The 27,669-nt window shown below is 53.0% G+C and overlaps 1 protein-coding gene across 2 annotated transcripts in view; it reads right to left on the minus strand.

Annotated features, from left to right (window-relative positions):
* Positions 1-2,149: 2,149 nt before the first annotated feature.
* TMEM121 (transmembrane protein 121) overlaps positions 2,150-27,669 on the minus strand; it is a 37,373-nt gene continuing 11,853 nt past the window's right edge. The window contains exons 1-2 of one of the 2 annotated variants that reach the window (XM_052802273.1): positions 20,636-20,932; positions 2,150-4,898 (exon numbers count right to left, since the gene is read on the minus strand). In XM_052802273.1, coding sequence (XP_052658233.1) covers positions 3,319-4,257 — 939 coding nt within the window. In that variant the 5' untranslated portion in view covers positions 4,258-4,898; positions 20,636-20,932 and the 3' untranslated portion in view covers positions 2,150-3,318. Of the gene's footprint in view, positions 4,899-20,635; positions 20,933-27,669 lie in introns of those variants that run through there. The other variant, XM_052802272.1, reaches the window with a different exon arrangement.

Below are 27,669 nucleotides of genomic sequence, written 5' to 3' on the forward strand. Positions count from 1 at the left end.
AGGTGGGAGTCTACAGCTTGCCAGAAGGATTTCACATTTCACAAAGGAGCTCTTTTGCCAACACACCTTCTCAGTGGAAAGCTGAAAAATTGCTCAGTTCCAGCCTATTTAGTTCTAATTGTTTCCTTTAGTTCTCATTGCCCGCGGCAAAATATCACCTTGTCCTCACAAACAGCCAGGCTGGGACCCAGTCACCCTGCGCAGCCACCGCCACTGTGCCGTCCCTCCTGCCAGTCCCACGGCTCCCAGGGGTCTTGTCTCTGCTGGGCAGGACTGGATTTCAGGGAGGAGGCGGTGGTGGCTTGCATTGCCCTCAGCAAGCACCGGGCAAGGAACAGTTGCAGTGCTCCCATTGCTGCGCTCTCTCCATGTCTCCAAGGTCTTTGCTGGCTGCTCTGGCTCTCACCTCTGCTCGCAGACACCCTCCACGCTGCCTTTCCCAGCTAGCTCTCCTCTCCCCTGCTTCCCAGCCTCCCTCCGGCAGCTGCTTCCCTGCCCAGCCCAGCAAGTAACACTTGCTTCCAAGATGGCTTTGAAAAGAAAAGGTTGTGTTGCTGAGTAAGAAACATGATGCACACAGAGCCCCTGGGGGATGTTGAACAGCAGAAGACGAGAAAAACCTCTCCTCCCTCCCTTCGCCACAGAGCGGGCTTCGAGCACCAGTGAGCTCAGGTGCCTTTACAGGAATGATGGAGTGCACCACATCCCAGGTGAGCATCGCCTCCAGGACCTCTCCTCCCACTCCCACTCCTAACACAGGGGCTGAGGGCAGCCCTTCCCCAAGGACACCCCTCTCCACAAAGACGACAACCCCATGACAGCAGTAGAAAGCAGGGTCTTCCAGTCTTGGGGAGAAGGTCGTGAGGACTCCTAAGCCTTCTTGGAGGTTATGGCACCAGGAGGATAAAGCACTATTCCCTTTCCACGCAGGCTCCATCCAGGGAGCACAGCCAGACATCCCCCCAAGCAACCTTAGCAACAGATCAGGCCCAAGGGAATATTAACTTATTCCAATATAAGGCATCGCTGCAGAGCCAGCTATCAGGCTGCGACAGAGCAGAAATACAACAACCTGTCAGAGTAACCCCCGAGTAATTTATTTTATCCCCAGGATAAAATACCACTGCGGGTGCAGCCTGCTGCTGGGCACTGCCCGAGCCGGCACGTCCCAGCCCTGCGCTGCGCAGCACTGCGCCGGAGCCGGCAGCACCGCGCTGCCAGCACCTGCAGATTTTCCTCCGCTCAGTTCTGGTGAAGAGCTGTAAAACAAAGGCTCATAAATTAATTACCTAAAAGAGTGGCAGAATGTTATTAGATACTTGGGAGTTAATTGTACTGATGGTAATCGCATGTATTTTAATGGCACCAGTAGAGATGTAATATGTAATTCCATAGGTATTCCAGAATAATTTAGCAATTTAATTAATTTCTGCTAATACCTTTTAAATCACCTGCCCTCTTCCTCTCATGTTCTCTGAGGGAAAGGAGGAAGAAACTTTTCCAGTTGGCTAAATCTATTGCAAACTCACTTTTGTTGGCAAAGATATCATTATATTTCTCAGCGGATTTATTCCCAGTAGAGAAACCCCCCAAGGTCATCCCTGGGCGACAGAGCGGCCAAGCAAGGCTGTGATAGCCTAGTCCTAAATTTGGAAGGCTGGATCAGGGCTGGGTGAAATGTTTCGGACAGATCATGATGGGCTGAAAAGATGGAGACTAAAATGATTTGTGGATTTAGGTCAAATTCAGTGAGCAGAGCCAGGAGAAAATGTGGAAGAGAAATGTAAACAGCATCAGGCATTTTATTCTGTCTCCGCAAAACGAAATGTTTGGTTTAGAAAAAGCAAAAATATCCTGTTTCAGCATGCTTGAGATGCAGCTTTTCTGCTTGTCTCCTCACACCACCCCCCAAGTGCAGGCAGCTGAGAGGTGCCCAACCCCTGGGGCAGCATTTCAGCTGGAAAAATGATTTATTTGCTTTCTGTGCCCACCGCTGGATGAGTGCAGGGCACAGCACCTCAGGAAGGCACTTGGGGATCCAGGGGAGGTGGATATAGGAGGAGAGAAGTGATTTGGACCATACAGGAGCTGATCCCCAAGCTGCCCCCCTCCCTCCCCACGCTGGCAGAAAAGAGACCACCAGAAGCCATTGCTCTCACGGGGCTTTTATTGTCCGGCTGGCCCTCGCCTCCCGCCCCGCTGCCCGCGGGCGGCCGAGCCCCTCGCCACCGCACCCACCGGCGGAGGGGACCCGTGCCCAGCCCCGAGCCCAGCCGCCTGCCTGGGGCAGCACATCCTTCCCGGCTCTTTTTTGGGTTTTTTTTTTTTTTGAAAGATTTTATTTTAAAAATATAGTAGCTGTGGAAAGCAGCCCTCTTTATAAACGCTCGATGCCGGAGTGAAATGCATCGTCGCCATCCTTATTACTAAGCCCTCCTGGGTGCCCGTGCCTGCCTGCAGCAGTGCCCGTGGGGCCAGGGTGGCTGTACCGGCTGCTGCAGGCAGGGAGGCTTGCAACGGCAGGGAGAGAGACAGAGAGACCCTTCTAAAAATAGAAATCTTGTGCTGAGTTGTTTGGAGTGAATGAAATACATAAAACACCAGCATTAGATTAGCTTTAGCTTGCCAAATATTGCTCCCGGCAGAGTCGGCGTAGCGCGCTGGTGGAGGCGCAGTCCTCCTCGTCCCGGGGCAGGGGAGACATGCCGGCCCCCGGCCCTGCTCCCCGCCGCAGGGCTTGCTTCTCTCGCCCACCGCTGACCGCAAGGACACCGGCCCCCGGGGCAGCCCGGGAGCTGACGGGAGCCGTTATAAATAGGAAACTGTAAACACAACCATTGGAGATAAGAGACATCTACAATCACAGGGTTTACTGGTTCAAAAGTCCCACCTTCCCCCCCCCAACCCGTACACCTATGACCCTGTCCCCACTCCATAAAAAGGTCTCCGGTAACAAAAATCTTCATTCCAGGCTTGGAGTAAAGGTGAGGTGCTTGAGGAGTAAAAAGGGACATTGCAACCTTAGTGGTCTTTGCTCAGGAGGGGAGATGGTGGCAGGAGGGAGAGAGAGGGTTAGCTGGTTCAGGTCCTTTGCAAGTTCATTTGGTTTGTCTGGAGGGCTCCTAGGGTTATACCTGAGATGAAGACGTCTAGGGGACACTCCATAGCTCAATTAAAACATGGTCGGTGTTTTGTGCCTAGAAGAGCCCTCGCTGCCGGGATTTGTCTGTCACCCTTGCCCCGCGCAGCAAGAGAGCAGCATCCCTCCTCCGCTCGGCGCGGGGCTATCTGAACCAACGCTCGGCTGGGGGTGATCCCTCATGTGTCGAGGATCTCGCTGGTGGGCGACGGCTCGTGGGGGATGCCCTGCACGCTGTGGATGGTCTGGTTGTGGGAGAGGGAGTTCTGCTGGAGCTCCAGGGCGATGGCATTCTGGGGGAACTCCTTCACCTGCCGCTTGTACTCGAGGAAGGTGCACGCCTTGGTGGCGATCGCGATGATGTTCTTGCCGATAAAGATGGTGGAGACCCTGCTGTCCTGGAACAAGACCATGTTGATGGCCCGGATGAAGATGGTGACGATGTTAATAGTGACCAGGCTGAGGACAGGGTAGAGCATCATTTTTTGCGGGGCAATGTGCTCCCCTTGCATGCTGATCTCACTGAGGGACACGCAAGGCAGGATCAGGAGGAGTATGTAGCAGTAGAAGAACATGAGCCCCTCTGCCCAGATGGGCAGGCCAGTCCTGTGCGGCTCCCACAGGTTGGCCTGGATGTCCAAGATATCCAGCAGGTCGAGAGCCACCCAGAAGAGGCGACCCCGCAAGTCCTCTTTCTTCCGAAAGGTCCGTATGTACTCCATGCTGTCCAAGGCCACCAGCACCAGGTAGAGCCCTGGCACGCAGATGGAGAGGAGCAGGGTCAGGGCTTTCCTGGCCACCGTCTCCAGGTTCTTCTTGTCCGCTTTGTAATTCTGAAAGATGAAGTACAGCTTGATCTCCAGCACGAAGATGTAGAGGAACCACAGGATCATGGCGTAGCCCCTCTTGGCCGTCTTCACCTCCGCCCCCACCCACACTGCCACGTAGCGCAGCACGATGAGGAAGCAGATGTCCCCCACTAGCACGATGATGCAGACGCCGATCTTGCGGGGCCCCTGGTTCTGCTCCACCAGGTAGGCGTCCATAAAGGCCATGCTGGTCATGATGACGATGGTGGTGAGACAGACGTGGCGCTTGTCGGGCGGCGGCAGCACCATGGTGAGACGAGCGGCCCTCCCTCCGCGCCGGCACTAGGGGAGCAGTCCTGCCGGCGGGGCACGGGGAGACATCTGCGGCAAGCCCGGGCACCAAGGGCTGCTCCGTCTCCTAGCCCCAGGAAGAGGTCCCCAGAGAAGCAGCGGCTCAGCTGGCAGCCCCGCTCTCCTGGGGCTCTGGGCTGCCCCTGCAGACCCTGTCCCCAGCTCTTCGCCCTTCGCTGGCCGTGCCCTGCAAGCACCGCGGCTCTGCCCCCGGCCCCAGGCTGGCCGAGCAGCCCAGCCCCAGGCAGCCTCTGCCACCAGCAGCCAGGGCTCACAGAAGTGTAGGGCCTCCTCGAGGGACGTCCCTCCTCCGTGGCGGGTCCCCCATTGTTGTCAGGGTCTCCAGCGATCCTACAGCACTGGGCTCCGAGCCCCAGATCCTGGTACAGATCTCTGGAAACGCAGTCGGTGCCTGGGCACCAGGCAGACCTGGCTGGCAGGGCAGGAAGGGGAGCTCTCCTCTTCCCAGTGAGAACCCACGCTCCTCCGGGGTCTGGGGGGGTCGCGCTGTGTCCTCACGGGGAACCACCTTCACACCTATCCCCACAGGGCCATGCCGTGCTCCTGCTGCTCCCAGCTGTACACGCATCCCTCCATCCCTGGAAAAGATAGCAGAGAACGAGCGTTAGGGTCCCTCCATGTGCTGGCCATGGGATGGCGGGGATGACAGCCCCCCCTCAGCTCCTACCACACTGCAGCATGAGCTGGGCTCCCACCAGGAACTGTCCCACTGCCAGGACACCCACCACCACGCCCTGTGCGTGGCTTAATGCAGAACAGCTTTTTATTGAGGATGAACACAGCCTAGGGTGTCCTGCAGGGAAACGTGGCATGCTGCCCTTACTCAGGCACTCTCCGTCCAAAACTCCTCAGCAAGCTCAAGCCCTGGGTGCTCCTGCAGAGAAAGCAGGAGCACAACCCAGGTGGAGACAGGCAGATCCACGAGTGTCCCCTAACACGGCGAATTCCCACTGGGGCTGCAGCACCCCCAGCTCCGGGTATCCCAGCCCAGCTGTGTCCCAGCTGCAGTGGGGAGAGGGACCCACACGCTCTGTGGAGGTCCCAGCCTGGGGGCAGTGGGGTTTTACCAGTTACTGAGGAGAGGAGCGCTCAGCTTCCAGCGAGGAATAAATAAAGGTGAGCTCTCCGGAGAGGGCTCTGGGTTTTTTTTTCTCACCGCTCGAGCAGCTGCCTGACGGGGTGTGAAGAGGTGCTCGGCATGACAGGCTGCCAGAGCCCTGCCCGTGGCTGCAGCAGGGGAGGGGGTAAAGCAGCTCGCAGGGTGTGGGGCACATCCCTCCTTGAGTAGGCGTGAGGTTAGGGCTGGCACACAGGGCTTGGACTGTCCCCAGCATGGCAGGGGAGGGGGTAGCAAAGCTGTCCCCGGCGTGGCATGAGGTCCCAGCACGCTGTGTGACAGCTATGCCATAGCAGCTCCCTGAGAGGAAAAGTGCTTGACCCCACAGACCCCCCTATAGATCACCCCATCTCATCCTGCGGAGCCTGGACACCGCGGTCACATCTGCCCACGGATCCTCGTCCCTCATGCAACCCGCGCTTCGCCAGCCCTCGGCACCGGTCGGTGGAAATGGCGATGGCCCTGGAGATAACATCTCCGGGGTGACGCAGCCAGCCTGCTGGGACTGAGAGCATTCCTTACCCAGCCCGCTGGGGTTAGGCTGAGCCTACACCTGGATTTGGAGGGCTGCAAAGGTGCTGAGCTGAGCCCCGCACATGCATGCAGTTTGGCTGCCCATCCCTTGGGGCCGGGGGGCATCCCTGCTTGCAGGAGGGGGACCAGGAACCGGGGAGAGCCCCAGGAGCTGTCGGAGGGACTCGGTGCCAGAGCCCACCCGGGACTCGGTGGCACTGCTTCTACTCCCCACCGGCTGGCTTAACAAGGACACGCACGAATCTGGGCTCTCTCATCTTTTAGGGAGAGAGACAGAAGTGGAGGTTGAAGGGAAGAAGCCAAGCCTAAGGAATTGTAAGCCATTAAAAACCTGTCCTACTTTGCACAGGGAAGTGTATTGCAGCTGCTTATGTTTATGGGGCCTCATTTAAATAAAACCTGGATTCTCTCCTGCTTCAGGGAGAGAAGAAGAACAAAGAAGAAAAAGTGGGAAGCCAGATGAGTCAGAGCCAGCCCCGACGTGTGCTTGAGTAGGTGGACACCAGGGATGCACGTACCTGTGCCCTGGTTCCCAAAGGATGTGGCAGGCAAGGAAGTGGTGCTCAGCAAATGTTAGCAGGGAACTTAAAAACTGCTGCACCAGCCGGGACCCCGAGGCTGCTTTTCTGAGTTCACTGTTAGACTCGTGCACAGCAGGGAAAACTGGTGTGTTAAAATAATTGCTCAAGCACAAATTGCTCAGAAAGAAACCAAAAAGATGGGGGCGAGGGTTCATGTGTACCCCTAAATGGTGCTTCCCAGGCAAGACACTCACTGCAGCCCCGCTCTAACCAGCACGGCTCTCTGCAACGTCTTGTAGCTGCCGTTTAGGGCTTCAATTTGTTCTTTCTTGAGGTTTCGGATAAAAATATACAGTCATTGCTGTAACTGCTTTTAAACTCATGCCAAGTTTTACAGGGGATTTATAGCCAAGGATGGATAATTCCAGATAAATTAGGTCTTTCAGGAGGGAATGGTGGTTTTTTTCTTTCCCCCTTAAGTATTTATGCCTTCAAAAGACAGTGGTTATTTAAAGGGCAGTGGGTGCATCACAGCACGTTAAGGTTAGGAAGCAGCTTGCTTGTAAATCATGCTGCTCTTCCCCTGTGCGTTACATGTGTGGTCTGGGAAGCCAGGGGAAGGCATACGCTCCCAGCCCAAGCTATCCTCATGCCTACATGAAAGCACACAGAAAAGCCCTACTCTGCCTCATGGTGAATACCCAGGGCACCAGACAATATTAATTCGTGGTGTTTATAACAGCAGCAAATAAGTCTTTCACCACCGCTGCTGAGCAGAACGTTTTCAGCAAAATTGTGCTCAAACGGTGGATTCTTCCCTCCCGTCTGCTCCTGAATGATTCGCAGCAGCTTGGGATGGGTTTGATAAATATGTTCATTTATTATGGTGACCTTTTGGAGCGGAGGAAGGGGATTGCGAGGCTGAGCTGAATCACGGGGCTCGAGCGCTGCTTTCTCTTGGGTTAAATCCTGTATTACCCAGGGCGAGCATCTCTCTTGCCTTTTGTAAATAGTTTCCAAGCATTCACTGCAGTGCAAGCTCTTCATATTTTCCAGCTGTGCAATAACTGGTATTTTCCCCACCTCTTGCAGCCCCGGTGCTGTATGGAAGTATGGAGGTCTCTGCCTATCTGTGGAGCAGAGCTTGCTCATTTGAGTGATGTGTGACCATCCTACAAGGGAGGGGGCACATAAAACTCTCCTCGGAGGGCTATCAAAAAATGCAGGTAGTTTTTAAACAACCATTACTCTGGGAAATCCTGATTCATACTTTTTAAGTGACTGCATTTGACAGTACATTCAGAAACCGCTTGAGAAATGTGCTGGTTAAACAAGAAAATGAGCATGTCAGATAGCCACAAGAGCATACCTGAGGCAAATATTTGTTTAGACAAGTATTCACAAAATTTTTCTTCCTGCAGGAATTCTTGTAAATAAAAGGCAGCTCACCTGAACGTAATGAGCTCAGAGTGTTACAGATGCCAGTGAGCCAGGCTGCCAGCTTCCTACGGGAAGGGATCTAGCAGCCTTTGCATCCCACTTGGTGCCAGGGCTCCCACGAGCAGGTATTGCAGCGATGCTTCAGTCTTGGCAACTGTGGCAACAAACAGTCTTTGTCCTCCTTACTGGGACAAAATTCAATTCCTAATTGCATATTCTCCTCTACCACTATGCTACACAAACAGCTCCGTTGCTTGCATTGGAGTGAGCAAATGCACTCGATAACACCTACAGCAGCTTGTGATCAGCTGGCGAGACGCAGCCCAAGGGCAGTGTCCAGCCGCACCGGTGAAGACTGGCAGCACGGCACAGGGACAGGCAGCAGCAGCGTGTCCCCCCTCCATCTCCACGGCTTGCTTGGGGACACCCCATTTCCCAGCCCAGCCTGCCCCTTCCCAGCATCCCTGCAGGGTGGGAGAGGCTGAGGTGGGAATGGGGGGGCTGTGATTTCCCAGAGAGACTCGGGGTCCTGCCAGTGGGTCCAAACCCAACTGAAGTGCAGGGTTTGCACCCTCATCTCTGCCCTGCTTCCTCTGGCCCGGAGGGAAAACGAGCAGCAGAGGGGCAGCCAGCCCTGCCCTTATTACTCTGGTGCCTCTGCTCTGGCTGCGGTGTTATTTCTTGGTCTTGTACCTGTTTTTCCCAGCCCTCCCAGCTGCTATACAGCACCTGTGGTTACCTGAGAACATGCGGTCACAGCCTTGCTTCACCATCAGCCCAGGCAGTTTGGAAGAAAATTAAACTGTGCTTTCCACCACAATGCCGGTGGCTCATTGTGGTGTGATTAATTACCGCTAGCTCTGCCGTTACTGGCGCCTGTGACCCACAGCCACTCACCACCAGTGCTCTCCTGCATCCTCTCCCGCCTCCGCTCACTGCCCGTGCCCGGCATCTCCTCGCATGGCACCAGGCACTGCACCCAAGAGCCACTGTCAAAACACAGCCTCATTAATGCCAGCAGGCACTTCCCGAACCCTGCCTCTACCTGGCATATTAGTTTAAATTATTTAAGTGATTTGAATTCTGTCTATAAATAAAAGAGGGAGCGAGCAAGGCAAAAGTATACACAATGTGCTTCCCAGGTAGTTAGGATGCTGCATTGCATAAAGCTTCATTTGCACTTTAATTGCTTTGATTTATTCCAGCTTTCCTGAGTGTAAATCCAAAGCTCCCCTTCACTTAGTCCTTCAGCCCTCTGAAGAGCTGCTGCTCCACAAAGCCCTTTCCCCGGCTGGCAGTGCTCGCCCCGCCATGCCCTGAATCACGTCACGGTCCCCAGTGTGGCGCAGGGTGAGGCGATGGGCACGGCCACCTTTTGCGGGGACTAAACGTTGGCTGCGGCAGAGCCACCCGGGCGATGGCATCGCTCACCGGCAGCCGGCTGTGCTTCAGGGAGCAACCGAATTAACAGCCAAGCGACCTGCCCTCAGCAGAGGTCGGGGCTGGGAAGCGGCTGTTAATTGCTTATGCTTTTTGTGACCCACTGAATTATTTGCGAGGATAGGGTTTACAGGGAGAGCAAATTCTCCTCTGACTAAGAAACCATAAATCATGTCGTCCCCGTGCCATTGCATTTCCCTGCCTCACCTTGCTGAAAATTGGTGCCAGTGGGTGTCTCGTTCAGCCTCACTGACCCGCAGGCTGGGGTTTCACCTGCCCCCCCCCCCCCCCCCCCGCCTAGGGCAGTCCCTGGGGACTGATGGAGGGGGGGATGCTTGTACCCTGGGGAATGGGGAAGGTCGCTTCTGGGCAGCGGCTGCGCCCTGCCTCCTCCTTCAAGGCAGTACCCGCATCTCAAGTGCATCCTGTGAAGGAAATGAGATTGAGGAAGATTTTTCCGGACCCTGCCCACTAATTGTGTCTGAAGGAGGAAACAGCCCACTTGCTAATGATTACAGATAATTTAGCGTGTAGGCACATCAAGAAAGGGGGAAAGAGCTGCAAACTGGTCCTAGAACCTGCCCAAAATAAACAATCAGCGGGGCTGTCGGACAAAACCAGCTCCTGCTTATACCAGTGACTGCATCCACTGCGCTCTCATGCTGCAAACCCCCTCAGTTCCCTCAGGGGGTTCCTTTCACCTCCCTTTCCCAAAAAGAAACCCAAGCAGAAAGTATCAGACCTGTTGCCCGAGCAAGAAAAAAATAAAACTACCCTCTCAAGCACATCATTTTTATGATGGGGTGGGGAACTGCTGCTTGCCCAAAGCAGAGCCCTGTGCGGGATGGATGGCCTTTTGTGTTCGCAGCCCTGTCCCCCACGGCCGTCCTGGCCAGGGTTCTCCCACCAATGCAGGCGGCTGGAGCTGCTGGGAACATGTCTCCATTCACAAACACGCCGAGTTTGATGATATTTGATAGTCGTGTCAAAAAAAAAAAAAGGCTTTTCAGACATTTCGGGTGTTTAAATGTAGTGTTTAAAGAAGGTAAATGATTCATTTTGACTTGTACATAAAATGTTAAATTATCATACTATGTTTTGACACTACCAAAACAATTTACCATTTTCCCAGCAAAACGTGCTGTTTCTGTAGAGGAATTGCTTGGTGTTTCCAAGTCAGGTAGATTTTCAAGATTTCATTCTCATCTGGACCAAACCCCAGATTCAAAAGTGTCAAAATCCCCCACGGTTTGTTGGTTTGGGCGTGCAAAACAGGGTGCGTTTGCCAAACATCTGGTTGTGCGTGCATTTGCCACAGTGGGAGATGCACGTGGAGCTCAGTGCCCATGGCGTGCAGGTCCTGGTCACGGAGGTGTCCCCATCCTCAGTGCCTTACTGCAGGCTCCCTGCACCCTCTTTTCACCCTTCAGCAGGGCTTTCCCCACTGGTCCTGGGGGAGCAGGGACCTGCTCCTCCTCTGCCAAAGTCCACCAGCATCTTCCCCGTGCCCCTGCCCTCCCAGCCCTCCTGAGCTCCCCTCCTGCCCCAGTGCTCCCGCAAACGCTGTGCCCAGCATTGGCTCTCCCAGTGGCGATATGACTTGCCCCTGCCAGGGGAATTTGATGCAACTATACTCTTTCTTTTGTTTTCCAGGCTGTTTCTCCACTTTTTCGAGATGCTGTTGGATTTTAAGTGTTGCCTCCAGCACGCTCCCAGCCCACCCCACAGTGTGCCGTCAGCAGATATAACCAACACCCTCGCTGGTCCCCCCTAGCCAGGTCACCCATGACAGTGCCAGTCCTTCTCTCCCCGGCCCTGCATGGTTGACAATATACCTGCAACTTGCATTCACACAAGTCACCTAACTAAAATACAGCAATACACCACCAACTTTGACGTCTGCTGGTACTTTCCTGGATAGATAGGCCTAACCCAACTGGTCACCAAGTGTCACCTGCAAGCCAAGCACAGAGCTTTGATTTTCTCTGTCCTACAAAGAGGCATAAATGCAAACACCAGGACCAAGCCAGGCCAGGAGCGTAAAACTTGGATACGATTTTGGTAGCTTGAGGCTGTACTTTTGTGCAGGAATCACTGCCAGGTCCTGAAATAACCTCGCATCATCAGTATTAGGTGAAAGGAAAACATGCAGCCAGCGCACAGTCCTCACATGGATGCTTTCCCCAACTGCCTGCTGGAAATCCCCATAGACGGAGGATGGAAAAGCTCCCTGCTCCTCCTCATCCTTGTCCTCACTCTCCTGGGTGCTGGCAGGGAGGCACAGATTTTCCTGGGAGCACTGCTCCCAGCACCCTCACCCAACACACCAGAGCACTCTCAGTGCTGTGCTGGCAGCATCAGGTACCTGAGAGCCAAACAGCTCTGGCTGCCCCTCACCTCATCTGGGCATGATTGAGAGGGAGTCAGCTAATTAAAAGAAAATGGAAGCTGGTGTGTGAAGCTATAAATAGGAGAGTGCTGGGAGTTTCCTGGTGCTGAAAGTATGCTTGCAGAGGAGGGGGTTGCTGAGAGCTCTGGGATTTGGGGCAGAACTCCAGAAACCTCCCAGGGAAGATGGATCTGAGCTCTGCAGCCATCTCCTACTTATGCGAGACAGCATTTAGGTGGGAATGATTCTGCCACATGGCACAAGGAAAGATTGTGGGCAGCAAGTGGGTGATGTATATAAAGCAGGGCAAGCTTAAAAGGGAAGAGCTGGGAGGGCAGAGGGGCCTGACTCTCAAACTGCAATCCTGGAGACATCTGCTACTTGATGCTGAAGGTACTGAGCACTTTCTGCACTCAGTGGCTTTTGGGAAGTGCTGTGCCAGCTCCCAGAGGAAGCTCTGTGCTAGGGTGAAAGGATGGCAAGAACAACCGTGTGTGTCCTGCTGCCATGAGAAAGCTCCCCACCTTGTCTCCCAAAGCGAGCAGAGAGTCTGGGTGCTCGAGGAGTTAACTTCAGCATCGCATACGTGGGGAGGCACCTCTGGAGGCCCGCCAGCTCCCAGAGACAGCTCCTGCGCAAAGCAAGGGGTCATCTCTGCCCTCCCTGGGAGCTGCCTGGGACTTGTCCCTGCTGCCAGGCTGTGGTGGCATATTGCAGCTGGGCAGCAACCAGAGAGAAACAATTATGGCCCTGTTATTTCCTCTCTGCCCTGAGCATGGGGTTAGTGGAGGTGGGATGAGCCAGGCAGTATGCAGAGCATGAGATGGGCAGGCTGCTGCTGCTGCTGCCATCAGTCTGGCCTTTGATTAAGAGTGATTGTTCTATTCTTAATTAACACAAGGCAGCTGCTGGCCACTCTGGTGGAATGAAGGAGCAGAGCCCAGTGATGGTGATAAAAGGAGAGTGTGTCTGCTGGCTCCCACTGAGCCTGGCAAAGCTGCCCTCTCGCCTGCCATGCACCTGGGCTGCATGTGATGCCACCTCCAAACCTCGCTGGGGAGCTTTCCTCCTCCTGCGATGCCAGGATTCAGCTGCTGTGTGAACTAGTGGCAGAGATGGGGGATCCAGTTAACCCCGGGGTAATTTTGCTGCTGTCTGTTCTGCCAAACTACCTTGAGATGGTGTTGCTGATGATGCCTGGCTGGCTCCCACAGGGTTTATTCCTCCATCTACTCCTCAGAGGAGACCTTCCTGAGACAGAGCCTCTCCTGTGACAACAGGTCTCATCCTCTGGTGACACCTGGCATGCTGCTGCTCACCCAGGTCTAAGGCAGCCATCTGCCCTGCATGGGGCAAGGGGTCCCCCAAGAACAGGCGTGGAGCTGCTCAGCCTGTGGTGTCTGCAGCTGAGCCAGTTCACCACAAGCTGAGAGGGCATCTCAGCTATTTTTGTTCCCTAGTGAAGTGACTTGTGCAGCAAAGCTCACTTCAAACCTCAGCAATGCAGGGACAGCAAGCAAGAGAAAACTGGTGAGTGATAGGCAAAATCAAGGAACCTTTGCCTTGCCATGCACTTGGTGAATTTATTTTGGCAAGGCTGGTCCAATGTTAATTATTGATGGCAATAGCTCACTGCTGGTCGTCATGAAATCTTAGCAGGACAAGAACTCCCAGTGGCACATCCTCCAGCAGACAGCTATTAATTTGTCTCGTCTTAAATCACAGTTGAGTCATGGTAGGGTGCTGGTGATACCGCAGAGCTGCAGTTGGGCCTCAGTGGACTCTGCTCTATGTTTGCTCTCTATCATTTAAGTCCATGCCACCACCAGATCCTTCTGGAAAAGCTGCTCTGCAGGACGGTGTGCTGGTGGGTCGCAGTGCTTGTTAGGGTCAGGAGGACAGCAGGCAGATGTGGTTGGCCCTCCGTGTAGGCACCAAGCTCAGGGTCACCCTCCCCATCCTGCGTGTGCATCAGCCTCTGGGGTGGGGGAAACGCTGGCATCTGCTGCTCTGACATTGTTTGGGAGATAAACATTGCACCCATCTCGATGCAGTGCAAGAAAAATAATGCCAGTCCCAGAGGTCGCCAGGAGACATTTCTCTTCCTCTGGTTTCCAGCCTTCCTTCTGCCAGCCATCTAATAAATCTAATAAAATCTGTCTTGCTGGTGTCTAATTCAATTCCAGCATCCAGAGACCAGACTTCTTGCATCACTCATAGACCTAACCAGCTACATCCCTGGCATACCAGCCAGACCAAGGGGCTGCTGCAGGCTACTCCAGAAGAGAGCAATTACCTGGGATCAGAACTCGCTCTCCCAATCAATTATATGTTTATAGGTTCTCCTTGGGTCGCACCTAATTGAATTATTTAGATGCTTGAACACCATGGTCAGAAGCAGCTGACAACTTCTAGCCTGAAGTCTGGGTGCTAAATGAGGTGCCTTGTACTTCATCTTGAGGACAACTCTCCACAGCACCTCCTGTTTATACCCTCATGCAGCACTTAGCAATCTGCAGTGTATGCAGCCTAACACCATCTCTAGCAAGTGGCTGGGCTTTGACTTCAGCTCTAGATGCAAAGGATTTCCAAGGTCGTATGGAGAGTTGTGACCAAGCCTAGCTCCCCAGATTGGCTGCAGCACCTGGAAGCACAGAGGCAGGAAGGTGGCTCTGGTCCATGGAGCATCCTCTGGTCCCTGGCCCCAGCGGCTGCAGGGTCACAATTCAGCAGACCTTGAAGGCTCACAGAGCCGGGGCTGCAAATGCCCTGATCTTCAGCAGCTTTGCCTCCTCTGGGGTAGGCAGTTTCTGCTTCTGGGAATGTAAGCACAGAGGCAGACGATACGTGGCTCAGACAGACTGATTTGCGCTCTCCTGAGCTCCCAGGAACATGTCTGACAAAGGCTTCTGGTCTCATCATCTTCAAAAGGAGGATCACCTGTGCTGCGTCATGTGCTGCTAATAAACTAGCACGCAGCTCCCAGCCGGAGGGATTTGTGTTTCCACAGTGCTGCCCTCCCAAAGGTCCTCCACCCACCTCCCAGGCAGCAACACGGTGATGCTCCAAGCCCTCCGGGAGCCAGACTGGAGAGGTGCTGGGAACTGCCACAGCCCCTTGCACAGGCACCAGCAGGCACGCAGCCGGTAAGGGGTCGGGGTGGCCAGAGCGAGCATACGTTGCGGGATTTGAAATAACAACCTGTGTATCTTGGTCAGAATCTCTGGTACCTTCTCCTTTGCATCCGTCCTGCAGTGCCAGCCAGTTGGGGACACTTCGTATGCCTCGGGCAGCTCAGACCACCAGTGACCCAGCCAAAACACCCATGTGGTGCCCCCGCAGGGGTCTGAGCTGCTGGTTAGGCAGCACCCCATCATGCAAGAGGGGTATGCTGCTTGTTTGGCCCAGGGCCTGTTTGGACTTAGCTGTTCATCTGCATGAACCGTTAGTTTTTCAGGCTTTCTTTGCTAATGAAAATTCTTTCCCTCCTGCAAAAAAACCTCTTCATTAAAAAAAAAAAAATTTGAGTCATCGATCCTTATTGAGGATCCGTGCTCGTAAGGACCCGCATGTCACGCCGGCCCGTGGAGCAAGGTGAGCTGGGGAGGGTGAGCAGGCAGGGGCAGGAGCTCTGTTCCCAGCAGTGGGAAAGCTCCCGGGCTCCTCGCTGCCAGGTCCCAGGCAAAAAGGGCGCTCAGCACGGAGGCTGCACGGAAATCGGGAGATGCTGTGGCTTCCCCATGCGACAGCGTGAGCAGGCGTCCTCGCCCCCAGGAGGATGTGACAATTTGCTGTGCTGGAGCTCATTGCCAAGGATATAAAATATTTATGGCTGCTCTCTCTTGCTTCCCGTTTCAAGCCACGGTGACTTATTTGTTACAAATTTACATACATGTTTAAAGACATCTTTACATTCCTTCTAAGTACAAAAGGTTTATTTCTCCATGTAGCGTTTTGCCAGTCAGAATCAGCTACCCCATCTACTCTGTGCCTGCATTTGTCCCCGGCTTCAGTGCTCATTTTCCTCTTGGTAATGATTATCATTATACTAAGAAAAATGGGTCATTTAGAGTGGTTTCTCCCCAAATGAAAGGTTGTGGGATACAGGATATCATTAAAATTCTAAACCTGACTTCCAACCTCAAAAGCAGGCTCTTGCTATTCGGGTATCTCTGTGGAGGGAGGAAGGGAGGGAGGGAGAGAGGGCGCACGATGAATGCGCTTTGGCCACAAAATGACTGGCTGAGTCTGCGTGGCCTGTGCCGCCGACATCTGCGCTGGCATTAAATGCCCCCGGGCTCAGGCCGTCGCCTGTGCTGCTGACACACGGATTCCCTGCCCGGCGGTGGAGGGCAGAGGCTGCCTGCCATCCTCTCTGAGGCTGCCTCCCGGCCGGCGCGTCCACACGGCTCCCACGGCACCCGCTTCCCAGCCACGCTGTGCGTGGGACTGCAACCAGAGCAAGCGACAGGAGCTAATTCCTATCATAAAAAGGGCAATTTAGGTCCTGCCAGGAGGGATGTGGCCGGGTCAGGTCCCCTGCAGAAGGGCAGGCTGGCAGGCTTAAAAGCCCGTGCTTGGACAAGGGAAGAAAGCAGGCTGAAGTGCTTGGACGCAGCATCCCTGGAGGCAGCGCCTGCCTTGCCTTTACACATTGCTAGGGCTTAAGTAACCCCCATCGGAGAGTGTCAGTGCTGTCCCGTGGGCCACCTGGCCACGGGCTAGGACCTGCCACCAGTCCCTCCGACACCCCTGTCCCCATGACTGCAGGTGCCTGGGGACACAGGAGATGCTTGCCCAAGGTTTCTCCTCAACCCTGGCTCCAGGCTCCCAGCACCAGGGTCCCTGCCAGGCTCCGGGCTGACTCCTTGCCTCCTGGTTTCTGATGACAGGAAAGCATGCCCTGCCTAAGTTCAGTGCTAGCTTGGTGACAGCAGCTCTCCCACCTGCCTGGTGTACTCCGCTCCCTGATTTCCAGCATGCTGCTGCCCCAGTCTCGTTTCTATCTCCTGGTATCCCCAGAAGGGGCTTCATGGGGAATGTTTTGCTTGGAAAGGCTATGCAACTTCTGTGCAAGCCTGAAATTGTTGTGTACAGAGCTGTAAGGCAAAGCTAATCCGTTTTGCAGCTTAGCCAGCTGCTGAAAGATGCTATTTAGGAGCCGGTAACTGCTAACTGTTTTTCTTCCCCCTGTGAAATGGGAGGGACAAGGGATATTCAGAGGATGAGAGATGGAGACTGACCCAAAATGCCTAATTTAGAAACAGCTTTTAAGAAGGGAGACTTGCCCCAAATTGTCAACTTTTGAAGTCGTTTCTTTCTAACTGTACTCAGAACAGACTAATTTTTCATTCTCTTTTTTCACATTTTAAATCAAAATGCGCCTGGAAAGCCCTCTTGCTGCTGATCACAGCCAAGCAAACGCACGGCAGCTAACGCCACGTCTCACACGCGGGACGCAGGAACAACTGCATCAGCCCACTGCGGTGACCATATTAAGCAGCTCCACGTCACAACATTGACCTTGCACGGTCACAGCCATGGAGTTATTAGCGTGCATCACTTCCAGGCTTGCCGTGTCCGGGTGTGCAACCCTCCCCATGCTACGCAGTCCCCAGGCACCTGAAAATTGTGGCAGCTGCAGAGCTGGGAGCCCCACCAGGGAGAACGGAGGCAGGGGAACCGGGGGGGGGGGGTGCAGGGCATCCCCAGGGCAGGGCAGGGAAAGCAGCTCTCCTCCTCGGGGCCACGTCTCCATTAGGGGTGTCTGAATGACAGGTTAGTTTTGGTCCAGCAGACAGGCTGAAAATCCAACATAAATTATTTCTGTTTGACCGCCATTTAATTATTTTCACTTGGGTTTTTGAGCGAAATAAAAAACTGTGAGGAATGGTCAGGAGTCAATCTGTGCTGTTTTGTTCAGCCTCAGAAAGATGTCCTTTCTCGCTCGGGTTATTTTACCATTCTCCCCCTCCTCTCTGCTGCTAACTTTAGATTTACTTTCAAGTAGTAAACTGTTTGGACTTTTCAGGAACAATAAAGAAGATAAACACCATGTTGTGTGGTTTGCTAGAAAACATAGTTCCAGGGGAAGAGGATTCAAACCTCATTCCCAAGTAATGTCAGACAAGGAAAAGAGCAGTAAAACCTCTTTCTATCCACTAACAGCCACAGAGCCATCATGCATCTTTGCTCCTTCTCCCTCAGCAGGAGGGGAGCTCATCCCTGGGCAAGTGGCAAGAAAGTGTGGAACAGATCAGACATTTCCCAGTTTTTCAGAGAAAACATGTGAAATGTGGTAAACGCCTTTCTGGCAGGTATTTCTCACTGAATTTTCAACTGTAAGAGGCATGGGAAAATTGGTGTTTGTACAGCAACAGGCATCCCTCCTGTACAAAACAGGCAATGATGAAACCCTGCTAAGAAAGCAGGAGACTGGGGGGTTGCTGCAGCCTGGGTGATGGCTGAGCTGGCAGAAAGCCCACCACGCTGCAGAAGCACAGCGGGTGCACTTGCAATCAGCTTTTATTTTAATTTGCATTCCGAAACTTGCTTCTGGAGGCCCTCCTGACCTTCCTAAGCGCTACGTGAACACTTCGCACAGATTTTTGCATGACCATTTTCCCTCTCCCACCCTTGCTCAGCCTTACCCTTTGCCACCCGCCGGCTGGGCACACCACTGCCCTCCCACAGGGTTCCCCACAGTCGCAGCCCACCCCTCCTGCCTGATTTATCTCGTTAGGCAGCCATTTCTCATTAGGATTCCTGGCAGCGCACCTCCCAGCGTGTGGGTACCCAGGGGACTCTCCACCACCGCAACTCCAGGGGTGCTTGTCTGCTCTGCAGCACCGTGCATTACAACAACGCTTCCCTGTATTAACATATTTGCATGAAACAAGCTGTCTCTGGGTAGTTAATTCCTGTGTAATCAGGTAGCTAACATCTGTCGCAGCAGCACCACGAAGCCCATGCCTTGTAGCCACCACTGCGCTCAGCTCCTGCCCACAGGGATGTCCCCATGTCCCGTGCAGCCTCTGGGCACAAGCAGCCCAGAGGGACTGGGTATGAGCATGGAGGCCAACCATTGGACAGAAAATCATGAATTTCTGTTGTCCGAGGGATGCAGCAGAAATGTGCAATTGAGACCAGGGTCCTCACACCTCCCAATCCTCACCCGGTGGAGCAGGCACCAGGCAGACTTAGCTCACCCCAAAACCAGCTGTCAAGTATTCCCACCCTGAAAACAAGAGGTGCTAAGGACCTGGATCTGTGCAGCTGGGGAATGGCTTTCAGACATAACAGCCACTGCAGCTGAGCTCTTCTGGGGGAAGTAGCAGCAGCAGCAGCAGCAGCTCCCTACTCCCCCCAGGCACAGAGCAGTTCTAGCACCCTGGGGGCTGACTGCAATGTGATTTCTGCTATTTCAGGCTTCGGTGAACCACCAGCACATTGTTGTAGGACACGGGGATGGTGGGACCCTCCTTTCACCTTGGGCTGTGCCCTACAGAACCCTGACCCCCTCCTGATAAAAGCATGGCTCGAGCCGTTCATCACTTAGCTCAGCGTTCTGCTTACTCAACTGTGGGCTCCTGCCAAAGGAGGGACTGGCCTCCTGGGCTGCGCTTGGCTGACACCACAGCACTTGTGCTTCCTTCCCTGGGGACAGCCATTAGTGCCATTAGCTCCGTCCCGCTCTGCTGCTCTCCCTGACGAGCGCTGGCCCAGGGAGGGGACATTGCTCAGAAGAGCTCTTGGCCAGCGGGGATGTATCCCTGCTTCTGTGAGATGCTCTTTGGGCTGTTTCCCCCTGCATTTTGCTTCAGCTCAATTTTGGGGGGGTTTCTTCCCACCTTGGGAGCCCCACAGCCCTTCCCTGACCTCCCTTCTTTCCCAACCCCTCTTCCCAGCCCCATTTGTGTGTCACAGCCATCACCCTTCTCCTGTGTGACATGCTGGGGCTGGTGGCTGGCCACCTTGCCTGCAGTGACGGCCAGGTGTTTCTAACCACATAGCTAAACCCTGATGTCCTGCTGCAGGAATGGATTGAGCTCGCCCAGGCAGGACATGCTCCCTGCCTCCTGTACTACTTTGCTCCCCAGAAATAAGGGCAGCTCCAGCTCATGGGGGGGGGGGGGTGGAACCCCCTGCAGCGCTCAGCCCCGCTTCCTGGGTGGGGTGGTGGGTCCCCTGACCCTCCAAATCTCCCCTGGTCCTGGGACTGAGCTGGATGAGGAGCATGCTGGTTTGAGTGTTCTTACGTGAACACTGAGCCATCTATGGCTTTTTGGGTGCATCTTTGTGTTTCCTTCCCATTGAAAGCCGATTTCTTTGTGCCGTACTCCAAAATAGCTCAAGTGTACTTGTAGGAGAGACTGTAGAGAGCTGGCTTTTCTTTCCTCTGAGCTGAAATACAAGTGCCATTCTGCATGATGTTTCTGTGAGCTGCATCCTACAGGATACCCTATAAGCCTCTGGCCCTGAGCAATGGCAGGATTGGGAGACATAGCTAGATTCAGGCTTGCACTAATTTGACCTCAGGACAGCTTTAAACTGATTAGGACACACCCAGTGCAAATCCTGAATTAGTCCAGTTTATAACTAAATAATAACTATACACAGCTTCCCGTTGAATGAATCATATGTGCATAAATATACCCCTTCTGTAAATTTAAACAAGGTCTTGAAACACAACTAACCATTTATCACCATACAACTCTGCCACTGTCAGATTGCTGCTAATGCTAGGATCCCCTTCTCTGCTGAGCAAGGAGTCATCCCTCCAGTTCATACACGGTTTGGCCCACAGCAGTTGGCTGAGCATCTTCAGTAAGAAAACAATGCAGGTAAGGAGGAAGGAAGGAATTAATATCTTACAACAAACACAGGGCACATCTGTCCCCTTTCTGCTAGCTGACAGACATGCTACACCGAACACCAGCTCCTAGGAAGTCATCACTTATCCCCGTGTCTTGCTAGACAGCATCCGCTGCAGGCGAGATTATAGATGGACTGTTAGAAGTGATAGTAGATGCTAAGATCCCATTACAGGTGTCATTTCTTCTGTCAACACATGGGGAGTTTATATCTGCAACTTCTGTTTGGTGATGGTGAGCTCCCAGAGACAAGGAGGCTCCTCGGTGTCAAGCGATACACATTTCCGTGGGCTGGAGATAACCCAGAGTGACAGTACGTGTTTTGGGACTCTGCAGTGAGAAACAGCATTATTTGTTTTGGGCAGTGCTCACCAGGGAAAGTCTCAATTTTTTGGTACAAATGCTACATATCAGGAACATGGAAAATATTCATGAAGTCTAAGCTGAGCAAGGCCACCCCACCTTCCATTCCCCTAGTGCACTGAAAGTAAGAGAAAACAGATTTGGTTTTTTTCATTATTCATTTGGAAATTCATCCAGTTGGAAAAAAGAAAAAAACGAAAAACCAAAAACCTAAACAATCCATGCTTGAGTCACATTCGGATGCGAGCCCTGAACCTGAGCCTCGCACTCCGTCCCCAATTTAACCAGGAATCAGCTCACCGCTTGAGAACGCCCAGCAGCCAACGGGGTTTTGCTGGCAGCTGTTGCCTTTGGTTCTCTATACCCCTGCATACCAATACAAAGGAAAATGGGATGGGTAATTTAATCCTATCCCGCTAGAAGCAAAGCAACACACAAGCCTGCTCATCCTCTCCTCTAAGTTTAGCCCAACACTGTATTAAAGAGCTGCTACTGGATTCTTGCCAGCCCCTACTTAGCTAAACTACCTGACTCTGCAAAATAGCAGAAAATTCTCCATTCTGTGTCATTTCTGATCCTTGGGAGAACGACCCATGTCCATCAGGGAACTTGACCCCCCTGGGCCTGCAGGAAGCCAGTGTAATTTGGGAAAATGAGTGGAGCGATGAAGGCTTTCCTGTGACGTTGGGCATTTTTCCCGTGGACATACTGCTGCCTGGAGCTGGGCTGCTGGAGTCTCAGCTCAGAGCTCCTTCTGTCCCTCCACTGTAAGCCCATGAACAGTAATGAATAAATCTGTCCCAGCTCACTTATAAATAGTTTATAAAAGGTTCATAAATGATTTCTAGATGCTTTAATGAATAGTTAATCAATTGTTGCAGGGCCCAACAGGTCAGCAGATTGCTTATAGCCATCAATTACAATGTCTGCTGATGAGCTTATAAGCATCAGTAAGACTCCACTGATGTCTGTGATGAGCTTGTAGCATCTATAAAGAGTTAATAAATAAATAATAAATTATGCGAGTGCTTTTAATTAAAAGCTGTAGAAGGTCATCAGAAAATGCATTCTTGGAAAGCTATGGGCAACACAGTAAGCAAACTTCTCTGCCTGAGTTTGAATCCCTGCCTCCGAGGAGCAAAGCTGGCAGAGACATGCCAGCCCAGCCCGGCAGGCAACCCGGCTGCCCGAAGAGCAGCACGTTTCCTTCGCTCACGGCAATGCGGCTGATTCAAGAGAAACTCTGTGCCTGCCACGGACTGGAGCAAGGCAGACCGCTCCTGATCCCCTCTTTGAGCCCGGCAGCGGGACGCAGCAGTGCCCGCACAGGGAAGCTTGGCCACCTCATCCCCAGCTGCTGCAGAAGCATCCTCTGTGCGCTGGGTGCCACGGGGAAGGCACTGGGAAGCCAGGAAATATGGATGCTAGGGAAACCGAGAAAATTTCCCAATTTTGAGGAGCTCTGGCCTGTGCCTCTGGAAACCAAAGTGCTCTACCCTCCTGGCCAAAGGGTGATTTGGGGTGAGCTGCTGCTCCCCCGGCCACAGCATCTCCCTCTGCCAAGGGGGGAGGATGACACACAGAAATGCAGTACTGACGAGCTGTGCACTGTAGCACCATGAGGCAATAATGTATATGGTGTTTGGCCTCCTTCACAGAAGTGCTTTATTATCATTAAACGCTGAATATTTCTGGATGATAAAAGCAATTAAGTGTAAAAAAAGGTAATGATCCATTCCATATTGCGTCCAAAAGATATGAAAATCCCTCATAAAATTATCACCCTAGCACAGAATTGGACCTAAATATCTTTATAATGTAAGACAGAGAACTTTGCTTACAGTCAGAACATTTATAAGGCATTCAATTAGCCACTGGAGGGTTTCTTAGTATTCCCCAATTCTCCATGGGCAAAGAAGCAATTACAGGAGATTCTAACTTTTTAAATTAAAGACAAAAGAGAGGAGTATTTGGATAAAACCTGCTCCCAGGTTCACCCTGGAATGTACATGCGGAGGAAATTTCATGCACATCAGGCTTAATTTACTGCACAATTTAGTTCGGAGCCAGAGCAAGACTCTTCCTGCGCATTTGCTGGAAGATCCTTCTGCGTGGGAAGGGGACCGGTATGTGATGTACTGCTCTGCGAGCGGGTCCTCAGGATGCTCCCGCGAGGGGCTGGGGCAGGTTACTGTCCCTCGTCCCCCTCCTGCTCCCTCCGCAGACCCCACCACCCCTGCAATGTCCCCGAGCCCTTCGGCGGGGGTCCCATCCCCCTCGCAGAGCCACTCTGGGGGTGTCCGTCATGGGGACTCCCTCCCCCTTGTTCCTGGCCCGTGGGTGCTGGCAGCGGCCGCGCACACGTGGCAGTGGGTGTCCGTGCCTGCACCCCGTGCTGCCCCACTGCCGCTCAGCCCCTGCATGGTCCTCCATGCATCATCGCGCGGCGCAGCCATGCCCAGGGACTAATTTAGGTTGGAAATAAGGTGTATATTTGTAACGGGCAGTTAATGGTGAGGGTAATTAATCACAGCAGCAGATTAGCGAGGGACATGATGGATTTCCTGATTCTGACATCTTTAAATCACAATCAGTTTCTCCTTCCAGACCTGCTCAGGCTGAGCCAGAAGCGATGGGCTCAGCGATGCATCGCGCAGTCAAACCTCCCCACAAACTGATGCTGTGGTGGGTGTCCCCGTCCACATCCACCCCACTGCGGGGTACGGGGGCTCGCCCACCCTGGGAGAAGCCAGCAGGGAGGAGAAGAACCTCTCCCCGCACCGGGGGCTTTGATCACTTTCCCCCTGATTTCGATTTTGAGACCGTTTCAATGGATCAAGATGTCATATCTGTAGTGCTGCCAGGAAACACCATTTTCTTTTAGTATGCAGTGAGGAGCAGGTCATTTCATCTCCTGTACCTGCTCTGCTCCTCCAGCAAAGAGGTAGGACTGCATCTTCCCAGGGCGGCAGCACCTCTCTGTTCCTTTCGGGGTGGCTCTGGCAGACCTTACCCCATTCACCGGGGGAGCAGCACCCCAGCACAGCCCCTTCCCCACAGCTTCTGGGGATCCGCACACCCCTACACATTTGTGTGGGCGTTTGCTTCTTCAGAGCTGCTCTGCACCACGATGTATGGCCTCACACAAGCACCGGGAGCCAGTCCCAAGCATCTGGGCCTCCCACGACAGATTTTTCATGAGTGGCTTCATGATCACAGCAACACCTTAAAAAGGAATCCGAAGCCATGCCTTTCACTTTGCTTTCTGGCTCCTGAGCCTGCAAGACTCGCTTGGCTCACGCGTAGAGCCTTGTTCTCCAGCCACCAGCGCTAGACTCTTCACGCTGGCTTCCAAGGCAAGCCAAAAACCTCCTGCAGCCACACAACAGCCTGCCGCCGTCCCAGGCGGTGAGGACCGCAGGGCTCTTAATGCAACCGTAAGGGTCCCCAGCCCCGCACCCCCGCCTCCCCGATGAAGGAGACTGGCTGTGCATAGGAAAAAGCGTGCAGGGGAAGGAAACACCACTGAAAGGTGAAGTGAAAGTTAACACAGCTGCATAAATGAACTCAGGCACTCAGTACAGGGAGGACGCAGGAAAGCGTAATGCTGAAAAGTACTTTTTTTTGCTGAAAAGCAAAGCGCTCTGCTACTTTTTCCAGAGCACTTTAAAACCTGAGCACACCCTGACTCCCTTGGGGCATTCCCTCGAAACCTCTGGCATTCCCCCTAACGCTCTCTGTGGGTATCAGACAAAGGTCATGCAAAACATTTAATCCCATGCTACAGCGCATTTTGACGTTGCTGTTTTGCCAGAGCTGAGATCACTACAGCGGGGGCCAGCTGCAGCAGGCAAGGGAGGCAGGGCTGCAGGCAGCATCCCCTGCCAGCATCCCCAGGGCCTGATGCCCATCAGCGTTTCGTTTTACCCAGGGCGGCACATTGATCCCAGCGACGCTGGAAGTCGGCATTAAAGCCATGCTTTGCCATTTCCCAGCTGCTGCTGCCCAAAGAAATAACGCTAACTGCGTGTTAACATGGCAGGGATGGGCGCCCACGCTGCCTTCCTTGTGCCCAGGCGAGGAAGAGAAGGATTGCTAGCGTGCAGAGAGATTCCTCACCGAGAGAGCAAGTGCTGGCTCTTGGGGCACTTACATTCAGCAAAAGAAATGGAGAAAAAAAAGAGTGTGTTTACAAATATATCTGTTTATATATCTGTATGCATACCTATATGTATGTCATTATGCTAAGTCATGGTGAGACAAAGTGGATCGGCTACAGTCTTGACATTCTAAAATTTGGTTTTATGTAGAATAAGTATTTGCTTCATGTAGGGCAGTTGGTATTAAGATTTATTTTCATCCTGACTTGTATTACTGCTTGATATGATTGGGTAAAGCCCAGGGCACATGCATATCGTTGCCATTCATAACATATACATGGATTCATGACCTAGCTAGCAAGCTGAATTGCCTTGCAATCTTTTTTCCACTGCAGAAAGCTTAATAAGCATATAAGTCTTAGAGCAAAAAGAGTCCCGATATATTTGCTCTGCAAGAAGAGCTCTTGAATGGAGTTGTAGGAGCCAGAGAAAGCATTGCACCAACTGCCTAACATTCATTACCCACGTGGACTCATTTCTAAGAGCAGGACCCATCGTGTCCATGGGACTAGCAGTAGGGGACAGGGCAGTAAAAGTGAGTGGAGCAGTGACTTCCCTTTCCCCAGAAAAAATTCCCAGTGTGTTTATTTACTTCAACTCTTTAACCAAATGCCTTTGGCAAAGGCACTTTACTGTTACTAAGAAAGCATAAATTGAACGCTTACAAACATATACGTGTGAACCCCCATGCTCCTGCAGGAATAGAAATATGGTTACCATCAACAGGCAGAAATAGTGATTTTAATAATGACTTTTATGTCCCCTGGAGCTTTCCTGACACAGTGAGGAACATGTCCTTGCTGCGGCTCAGGTGCAGGGCCGGGAGCAGTTACCCGAGCCCACAGGTGGCCGTCATGAGGATATGGCATTTATTCCATGGAAACAAAAGGTCCATCACCAACAGGAGCCAGGGAACTAAGGCTGCCCATGGAGACTGAGGAGAGGAGACATGAACACGAGGGGAAGAAGTACCCGCTTATCCCCCCCAGAGAGGAAAATGGGCATGGTTTGATTTCTGCCGCAGAGGAGCAAGGATGATGGGAAAGGCACTGTGTGCACCAGGGAAGCTACTGAGAAACAGCCCTCTTCAAGAGACCTCTGCTAGTCCTTACAGAAGAAAACCCTGACAAAAGATGGAAACCCCACAGCTAGCTAAGGAGAAGGAATATTTCGGTTTATAGAAAGGTTTTCTCACATGGAGAGAGAGATCCATAAAGGACTGGTTTAAAAGTCCTGGGTTTCTAGGGTCAAGGCTGAGCTGTGACACCCTGAGGGAAAGAAACAGCTTGATGCAAGCAAGAAGATGGAGATGTATCCACTGAGAGAAAGAGCCTGACCAGGTATATGGAGGAATTAGGATCACTGGCACCAGCTGAGAGACCAGGTAGTTTTGGAATAAAAGGACCACATTAAGGGTTTTGCTATTCATCTCCCTGGGAGTCATTTTGGAGCAATGCTGCTGGAGGCAGCGATACTGCTGGGACTGGTATCGTTTTGCAAGAGGCTGCTTTCCAGGCAGAGACTGAAGCGCAGATGCTCGAACTGATTCTGCCTGGATGTGGCTGGAGCAGGCTTTTAACCTGCCAATTACAGAACTGACACGAGGAGATGCTGCTTTTGTTTGCTTTTTAAGTAGAAAGAACATTATAAAAAAGCCAGCTGCAGAAAGTAAGCTTGGAGTGAGCAATCAGCACTGGCTTCAGTATAGCTAAACAGAAAGGTATGAAAAACAGGCTGGTAAACGAGGGCTTCAACCTGAAGAGGAGAAACCGGACGAAGGGATCTCCGGCCTCCTCCACATGGGTGCTTTTGCACCCTTTGGCCTCAACTTCAGCAGGGGATGTTGGCAGCCCCAGCCAGCCCAGGAGCGATCCTGGCTGGGGTTGCTGAGCCACGGTGCTGGGCCGTGCCACGCCGTGTCCTGCCGTGCTGCATGGGCAGCACACCCTGCGTGAGCCCTGCTCACCAGCCTGGCAAGACAGGGTCAGCACTGCCAAACGCAGCGGGGCCCTAAGCACCAGCGAGGCAGTAGAGCTATTTAAGCCAAAGCACAGTGCTGTCACAAGAACAGATGAGGATAAACTGGCGATGAATGAACTCGGGCTGGAAGAAGGAAGGATGGAGCTTTGGGCCAGCCCCGGAGCAGAGGACACAGAGAACGGGAGTCGGGTTTTATTCCCAACTTTTCCAAGGAGATGGCAGGATGCAGCACCCAGGCACCAGGGCTGTGGGCTCTACAACCCCAGAAGCCCTCAGCCCACAGACCCGCTATCGCCTGCCATGTCCCCTTCCCTGCTGTCGTGGGGCTGGGGGATCCCTGCAGGACACCGCACCCTTGCCTCCCAGCTCCACTGGAATGCATAAGCCCTGCTTTATTTCACACACGTGGCTTTTTTAAAACATGTGGCATTTCCTTACAAGTGTCAGCATCGACCTTCATAGCTGCCACGGTGATGAGCACCACAGAGGAGCCTATAAATAACATGAATGTGCCACACGCTGGCCCTTTTAT

This window comes from Harpia harpyja, chromosome 11 (genome assembly GCF_026419915.1).
Source record: "Harpia harpyja isolate bHarHar1 chromosome 11, bHarHar1 primary haplotype, whole genome shotgun sequence".
Taxonomy (NCBI): domain Eukaryota; kingdom Metazoa; phylum Chordata; class Aves; order Accipitriformes; family Accipitridae; genus Harpia; species Harpia harpyja.